The sequence below is a fragment of the Populus euphratica genome, unplaced genomic scaffold (genome assembly GCF_000495115.2).
Source record: "Populus euphratica unplaced genomic scaffold, PopEup_1.0 scaffold15.1, whole genome shotgun sequence".
Lineage (NCBI taxonomy): Eukaryota > Viridiplantae > Streptophyta > Magnoliopsida > Malpighiales > Salicaceae > Populus > Populus euphratica.
Genome location: NW_011499874.1, coordinates 308,575 through 317,528, shown reverse-complemented (window position 1 = coordinate 317,528; position 8,954 = coordinate 308,575). Strand labels below are relative to the sequence as shown.

The window sequence follows — 8,954 nt, the reverse complement described above, 5'->3', positions numbered from 1 at the left end:
TAATGACCGATGAAAACTTTCCCATATGGGAGTTCAAGAAAGGCAGCAGAAATGGAGGCACTTTCAAATTCCCCTTCATAGTTGTATTCACTGCCAACATTCTTGATGTTCTCTGGTTTGAATCCAAGCACATTCTGCAGATAATTCCGTACAAATGAATCTCCATCACAGCCAACTTTTAAGCTGTTCCTTTTCAGCCACTCAATATCAGTAACATTTGGCTGCAGACGTCGGACAGTCAGCAATGAAGTGAGACTGGCAGTGTAGCTCGAGTTTAAGATCAATACTACGAAAAGCCACACTACAAGAACCACTCTGGTGAGGTTACAGTATATTTTCTCCCCTGCATAGAAAAGCAGTACTCTTATGAGTGATTTGAACTCAATAAAAAATGGAGTAATATCTCCTTCCACAGCTATGAATGTGAACCATTGTTTATAATGCATTGGAGCTGCCAATGCTAGATGAAACATATTTTCTCTTGTGCATACTCAAGAATCTTAAGTGGATGGCACAAGAAATTGTTCTAGTTTTACTCTTTCTACTTACTGTGTGCGAAATAAAGAGAAGAGAAAGTAAACCACAGAGCTGTGCCCATCTGATTCTTCCACGGGCCTTTAAACTCAGGATTAGTGTGATGCTCCAAGAACCAAAATATGAACATTGTGTAGATCAGTATAGCACCAGTGACCACCCACATTTCCGTTGTGAAAGGCTTCATAAACATCCATGCTGACTCTTTAGACTTTGCTGGAACTATCATTGACAATCCTGATTCTGCATATGGTTGTGTGAATTCAACTTTATCTGATCTGTCGGCTAGTATGGTTACATCACCGACAATGGCATCGAATGTCTTCAAAATTTTTTAGCACAAATGATAAGCAACAATCTGTTAGAAATATATTAAAACCGAACAAAAATACAGAATCTAATCTAGATAAAATAGTTTCGTAGGCCTTTTATCTTTACTCTATTACCCACGCACCTCACTACACCTTTAGAGGACCAAGTCAAACTTCAAACAATGATTGGAAAAGTGTTGGAGAATAATTATTAGTAAAGCATACGATAGAAAGGGGTTTTGCATGTTCTCTACAATAATTCCCCTCCATTTTCTATTATTCCTGATTTTGTTGTGCTGGACAATTTTGACTTTGAGGCTTTGTCTGGTTTAAATTATCCAGCTTATTAATTAATCATTTAAACTAAGCTTTGATTTGCAGCAGCAAGTTATATTATTATTAATCAATAACTTCTGGTCAAATCTCTGCATAGCAACCTTGTAGTGCTAAAAAAGATTCTTTTATGAAAAAAAGGGAATCAAAAGCAAATTTCAAAAGTTTCTTTTATGAATAAAGGGCTAATACACAAGATAACAAATATTTATAACAGACTGAAACAACAAAATCATCTTGTAGTGCTATTCATCATATGATCACCATCGAGAAATTTGAATGTTTAGACATAAGAGGATTTAGTTCTTACCTTGTTGTACACGTGATCCACCAGATCGCCATAGGTGCCATTGAAGGGTTGAAATTGATAAGGCAGATCATAATCCAGAACTTCTCGCACCTTATGGAAAAGTTCAATGCAGAAACCATCATATTCCTTCTTACCAGCAGCGTTTGTTGATACTTTCACAAACTTCTCAAATGAGGTCCTACCAGGAACACCAATAATCATCCGCTTTGTATCAGTAGGCATCAACCAGCCTTTTGGATTACGTTGTAGGTCGCCCGGCCAAATCACCGGCCTTCTCAACCTTATAGCTTCTGTAATATTTTCAGCTCCACCTTTTGCCACCACAGGTTGGTTTGAGAATCCAAACTCAGGTATCCAGAAATCTAGCTCCTTGTATCTCCTTCCAACCACATTCACAATCCTCAGCAGAGGACTATGCAACAACTCACCTGCTTTGACATTTATCTCGCCGCTTAAACCAACAAATTTGGTTGTTAATATGTTATCCAGAAACACTTTTGGACTGCTAGTGTTACTAGACAGTCTGTCCATGGCCTGAGTGATGATAGCAATGCTGTCATGTGCTCGTAGAGCAGTAAATCCTGGCTCATAGGAACCTTCCTCTGGATAGTCAGATCTGAATTTCTGCCGGAAGTGGGTAAGAAAAGTTTGGTAGGAACTCGTATTATCATAATAGTAGTTCTTAATTCCGAGAGCACCTTCCATGGACTGGATAACAGAAGTGTTAACTATGTCCAAGAAATTTGTAACTGTATCTGTAAGTATCCATACCATGTCATTTCCTACAAGTCCCATCTTCTTAGCTTCTCTAAACAGATGAATCATCATGGGCAACGATGACTGGAGCGCGATAAAAACCCGAGATTGTATTTTTTCACTTAGTAGTTTTGTCAGTTCTTCTAGAACAACAACTTTTGGATCAGATACGAAGGAAAATGGTGGAAGAACTAAGTTATATTCGATCTGTGAACCCACATCTTGAAGGGATTTTGTTAGAAGAGCCAGCATGTTATCACCACCATATGTATAATCTTCGTAAACAGTCACAACCCTCCTCCAGTTATAAGACTGAATAACAGATGCAATGCATCTTATTTGGTTAGAATCACCGTGAGCCATTCTTATCAAGAAAGGCCAACGAGATGATGCTAATGGTAGTGTTATGGCAGGTGCAGAGAATGAAATAACTGGAACTTTAAATTGGCTTCCAATATCAGCAACTAAAGCTGCCTCCTCCCATCTTTCCAAACCAATAATCACTTCCACTTCATTCTCTTCAATCAACTTTTCAGCTGCAAGAATAATTCATGGAGCAACGTTAGTGCAGTCACTCTTGTCATGGCTAAACGTTAAAAGTACATGGAACTATATATCATAAAGTGAGACCAAAAAAGAAGAAGAATATTACCAGCACGAGCAGCTTGAAGAGGGCTACTCCGGGAATCCTGAAAGTAAAGAAATAGCATGTGATTTGGTGACCCATTGTTGAACGTTTGAACTGCTATTTCCATTGCTGTTCTCTCTTCTTTCCCGGTTCTTGAATTGACATCAATGATGGCGCCAATGTTTGTAACTTTACTATCATTGATGTCTTTAGCTCCATGGGGGAGAGTAGTGACTAAAAAGGAGGTGACTACAAGAAACAGAAGCCACAATCTTGAGAGTTGGTTAAAATTAATGACAGGGAAAGACATTAGAGCTTTGTCTTCAAAGCATATCATAATAGTTTTGGCCACACCGTTATTGAATAAATAACCTCAACATATATATATATATAAAAAGAATGTATACGTGGACCGTGATGTTTGAGAGGAGACCGCGAATTTTCTAAGGAATGATGTACGCGTTATTTTTACACGTCTTAGACTTGGTTTGAGCTGGAAGTATTTAACAAGGACAAGTTTATGTGTGGTCATCGCTGCCTAAGATCACACGAGCTCTCAAATCAGTGAGTCATGCTTGGGGGCTCACAAGAATTAAAATTGAGTTAAATCATTTTACCCCTCGTATAAATTATACGAGTTTATCATTTTAAAAAATATTTTCTATCAATTACCTGAGTTGATTAATTTTATTTCACCCTCGTGTGTAAAAAGAAGAAGATAAATAGATAAAATGTTAAAAAAGTAAGTGATGGAGAAGAAACTTGAGTGAAAATTGATAGTTACCAAAAAGGTAAAATAAAATGAACTTTTTAAAAATTCACGAGCTATTCAAAGATATTACATGATAATAAGGATAGGTGATGGTAGAAAAGTTGTAGAATATTTATTTTTCCAAAAAACAAAACAAATGTGATAGACTTTGCAAAAAAAATAATAAAAAACCTAGATAAAAAAACTATAATCTTACTTAAAAAAATAAACTAAAATCTTAATAGCATTTCAAAAAATAATAAAGATAAAATTGAAAAACAATAACTAAAGTAAAAAGATTTGAGAGAAAAAAAACAATTTGTTAATCCGCTATGATTCTTTTCACAAGCCATAGTAAAATGCTGATATTTTATTTACATGAATAAATATTGGATTGATATATTTAATATTATAGTCATTAAATTCTTTATTTATTCAAAAGTTTACATGTAGACATTGATGTTCAGTCTTATAATTATATAAGCATATTAACTAATCTAATTTTCACAATTGAGTATTTAATTTTGTTTTTTTCTCGAATAGGTTTAACTAGGTGTAATTGAAGACAACTAAAATACTCTTACATATCTAATAGAGCATGTATAAACCATGCAAATCATCATAAAATTTATAACTCAAGACAATGATGTTATGTGAAAAGTCTTTACAATAACATTTCCTAAATCAATTCAGTTATGGTATCACAACCTTGAGTCTAAACCCATCATTGACTTTGGTAATTTCTACTCCAAACTCTTTTTCCCTTTTAGCACAAGCATACCAACTAAAAAGAGTACAATTAAGATATTTGCAATCACATAATAAAAATATGACGACATCAAAGCATATCTTTAAAGGATTGAAAAGAAAATTCTTAATGTGAAAAGTCTATTTGAACCCATTGTTACTAAAGCTTTGATTACATAACTATTCTACATGGAAACAATTATACACTTTTGAAACATCACAAAAAGTAATCGGAAAATCAAAGAGGTGCTATTTTTTTTTAAGAAATTTTGATTTTAATCAATTTCATCTAAAAAAACTTAATAAACACCCCTAGAACAACCCAAAACCAATTAATTAACCTAAAAAACCTAAAAAATGGTTCAACAATACAAATCAAAATGGAGAAATAAAATTCTCTCTTAACCCTAATCTACTATTTTCAGGCAAAATGAAGATTTAAAAAGACTTCAATGCGACTCTTTTTATTAAATGAAACTCATTGACACTAAAATTGCCTTTTTATTGTTGAAATGTGACCAATTAATATCTTTCTCTATCATTCTTTGTAACTTGATGACTCTATCTCCTTATTTAAACCTAGTGATTAAAATGTGAATAAAATAAAATATTGGACTAAACCATATAATTTTCAAACAAAAAGGGCAATAAATAAATTTGGACAAGATCTTATCCCTGAAGGGCATTAACACCAAATTTGTATTTAAAAAAGCTCCTTTTCCTCTGAGATTTTTATTTTGGTCCTCTAATTTTTATTTATTTCCAAACAAATAAACTATATTTTTTTTTTGCAAAATCAAGAACCAAACTAATGTCGAGATATTTTTTAAGACTTAGATAACCTAAAAGAAAGTATCACTAATCAAATCATCAAGCAGAATCACCATTCAACAAAATGTAGAATGATGAAATTAAAAAAAGAAAACTCTATGCCTAAAATAAAAAAGATGAAATAAAAAAACAAAATAGAAAAATATTTTCATATTAAATAAAAGGGTTATCATTTCAACTCACTTTTAATTTTAGTTCCCTCATTTTTAATTCTTTGCAAACAATAAACCAATCCTTTCTTGAAAAATCAAGAATAAATTAATGTCAAGACTATGGAAACTCGTAAGAAAGGAGCACAAAAGAAATTATTAGGCTTGATCACCAATTGATGCAATATGAAAGGTTGAAAATAAGAAAAAAAAAGTCTGATAATTAAAGTAAAATAAATCTAAGGACAAAAAAAAATTAAACATTATGCAAATCCACAATGATTCCTCTCACATGCTATAGTGAAAGGCTGATGCCTTTTTTTTTTTTACATTTTTTAATGTATGGGGAAGCCTTATTGACTTAGTTTTACTATTGCATATGTGATATTCTACATTGGAAGCCAACATTTAGAGCCAGAGCTTTATGATTAGTGTTGGTCGCTAACTTGTTATAAGCGTTTTGAGATGTTAAGCTTAGAAGTGGGCTCGCATCACTAGGAACAAAACTGTGAGGGCTGTAGAGCCTAAAATGGATAATATATAACAGGTTAGGCCAGGTTGTTATATTTGGTATAAAAGTCGAGGACGACTCGTCTTAAGGTAGGGGGATTGTGATATCCTATATTAGAAGCGAGCGTTCAGAACCAGGATTTTATGAATAGTATTGGTCGTTGACCTATTGTACGTGTTTTGGGGCGTTAGGCGCAGAAGTGAGCTCGTGTAACTAGGAACAAAACCGTGAGGGTGATAGGGCCTAAAACAGATAATATACAAAAGGTTAGGCTGGGCTATTACAACATATATGAACAAATGTTGGATCGATATATAAAATATTATAGTAATTAAAATCTTGATTTATCTAAAAGTTTACATGTAGACATCAGTGCTCAATCTTATAATTATACAGGGGTTTGCACTTATTTGATTTTCATAATTAAGTATTTATTAAAGAGGTGTGACTAAAGGTAACTACAATAATCTTATTGATATAAAAGAGCATATACAAATATAAGCTTGTAATCTAAGACAACAAATGCCATGTTTAAATTTATTTTCAATAACATTCCATGGATCTATTCATGTGTGGTATCATAGCCTTGAGCTTGATTTTGTTCTTGACTTTGTTGATCTATATGCCAAAATTATTTTCTATTTCTCTACAAGCATACTAGCTAAAAGTAGCATATTAAAGCTCTTTGGCACTAAGGCATATCTACAAGGATTTTATGAGAAAATGCTTAATGTGAAAAGTTTACTTGAACTCATTGCCATTAAAGCCCTAATTAATGGAGTCTAAAATTATTTTTTATGGAAACATTTGTTTAATCTCTTTGACCAATCTTTGCTCAAAGTAAAATATGAATTGGAAAATTATATTTGAGTAAAAAAAAAGAGAATGGTCAAACAAAAACATCCTTATTTTTAATAATAGAGAATATAATCTCCAAAGCATCATTGATCTGCTAGCTGCTAAAGAATCCAAGATGAACACCAAGGGTTTTATTCATGATTGCTTGTCTTTCTCTAAGCCCCTGACAACGTTGACCACCATATATATTGATGTATTGAATACCTTCAAGGAAAAGAATCCATACAATACCTACCTTTTATGAAGAGTGCTATGAACATAAAAAAAACCCTAACTTGTTTTTTTAACCATGACAATAGGCATGACATCAAAAACTATTATGCCCTAAAAAATAAGATAGAAAGATTGACTAATAAGGGTCACCTTCGATGCTTTGTAAATAAGGAAATATAATATAAATTAAAAAAAAAGAAATTGACATATCCCACAATGTATTTTCAAGATAAGATAAGCTTCAGAAATTATATTTCCTCTTGGATGAGAAAATCTTTTCAAATTTTTAATAAAAAAAGTATTGTTTATATATATCTCTAAATGAGATCTCCATGTCTTTAAACAAAATCTTTACAAACATTCTTGTCTCCAACAAAATCTCCATATCTCTAAAGAAATTTCTATATCTTTGTGAAACGTCTTTATACACAATGATTTATCACAATCATAAATCATTTTTCTAGTTAAATGAAAATTCCTTACACTCTAAAAGAAATAATGAAGTAAACTGAACTATTATATCTTACACGATATGTTTATAACAATTATAAAAAGATAATATAACATGTATAAAATAATAAGTGTTTTCTTTACTTTACTTATATTAGCTAAGCTTTTTAGATATAAATATTTGAAATATAAAGTGGCAAATGATGATAATAAAAAAAATAAAGGAGATTATCCTATTATCATTTTAACCGTGCCCAAACAATAAAGAAATCTTCGGCTTGCTATTTGGGCCATGCCCAAGAGGCAAGGAATTCGTTGGCCTACCATTTGGGCGGCTATGTTCTAATGGCGACCTAGGAGACAATCTGTGTATCCAACTCAAATGTCTAAATAGCAGGAATGGCCTGCCATTTGGTCCAATCCCAAATAACAACCTATATGCCCGCCAGCCTAGTATAAATTCCCAGTAGGTACAATGACTATCACCCGCCATAAGGAAACAAATTGTAAAATTGTTAGTACAAGTGCTTCCTTTTTTGACCAATGACTATCTCCTTTAAGCCATCTCCTCACTGGGTGTGGTGCCTGCTTTCTCTCAAATGACTGTCTACTACGTACCAACTTGTGTCTTTTGAGGTTACCAACCTTTCACATCTTTTTCATCAATGGTCCAACAAAACACAACAAACAACAACTTGTTTTTATCAAGTTACGTACAAAGAAACATAATTATTCTTGGCCATTAATTTATTTTTCATAAGATAAGCTAAAATAATTGAGATATATAAATACTTTAAATCATCAAATAAATAAATTCATTTAAGATAAGATATAACTACACACAAAAACAATTCAAGGCAAAATAATTATATAAGATAAAGCCACTCAAGGGCCATCAAGGTCATTTAAGGCCACTTAAAGCCAAGGCTACACCAGTCACACAAGCTCGTTCAAGTTCAATCACAAGTTCATACAAAGCGAACAACACATGATGTTTTACATGTAAAAACTTATGTCCAATCTTAAGATGTAATTATATATATAGGCTCTCGAACTTATCTGATTTTCAAAATTGACTATTTAATCAAACTTTCGAAAGTTGGTGGATGCATGACAAGTGTTTTTCTAGAACTTGACTTTCAGTCCCAAATTGCGTTTTTCTAAATATTTCTTGCTCCCTCTGGCCTCTTTGATGAACTTAGAATGATTCCTTCCTTTGACCTGTTCCAATAATTATAAATGGATACCCTCACCCTCACGTCAATGGCGTTAACAGATTCCCGAAATCAGAGACTAATAGTAGAATTCAGCTCTCTATACTTCGCGAAATCACCATAGCGATCGTGTATAAGCCCAATTAACAGACAGTGACCGAAATGATTTAAAAAAATTATTCATCACCTAATAAATTCTTGTAAAATAATTTATGATTGATAGAAGTGTTAAAAAAAATAAAATACTTTTGGAAAGTAGAAGAGACGAAGAAAAAATAAATAGTAGAAGAGACCATGATCACGATATGGCAAATGGGTGCTTCTGTATCATGGGAGCAACCCAAACCCACAGGGAAAA

General features: G+C 32.7%; 1 protein-coding gene across 3 annotated transcripts in view; it reads right to left on the bottom strand.

The window, feature by feature from the left end:
* LOC105127948 (glutamate receptor 2.7-like) overlaps positions 1-3,273 on the bottom strand; it is a 4,259-nt gene extending 986 nt beyond the window's left edge. For 2 of the 3 annotated variants that reach the window (XM_011029428.1, XM_011029429.1), the window contains exons 1-4: positions 2,897-3,271; positions 1,489-2,780; positions 550-856; positions 2-343 (exon numbers count right to left, since the gene is read on the bottom strand). In XM_011029428.1, the coding sequence (XP_011027730.1) occupies positions 2-343; positions 550-856; positions 1,489-2,780; positions 2,897-3,209 (2,254 nt within the window). In that variant the 5' untranslated portion in view covers positions 3,210-3,271. Of the gene's footprint in view, position 1; positions 344-549; positions 857-1,488; positions 2,781-2,896 lie in introns of all 3 variants that reach the window. The other variant, XM_011029430.1, reaches the window with a different exon arrangement.
* Between the last annotated feature and the right edge of the window lie 5,681 nt (positions 3,274-8,954).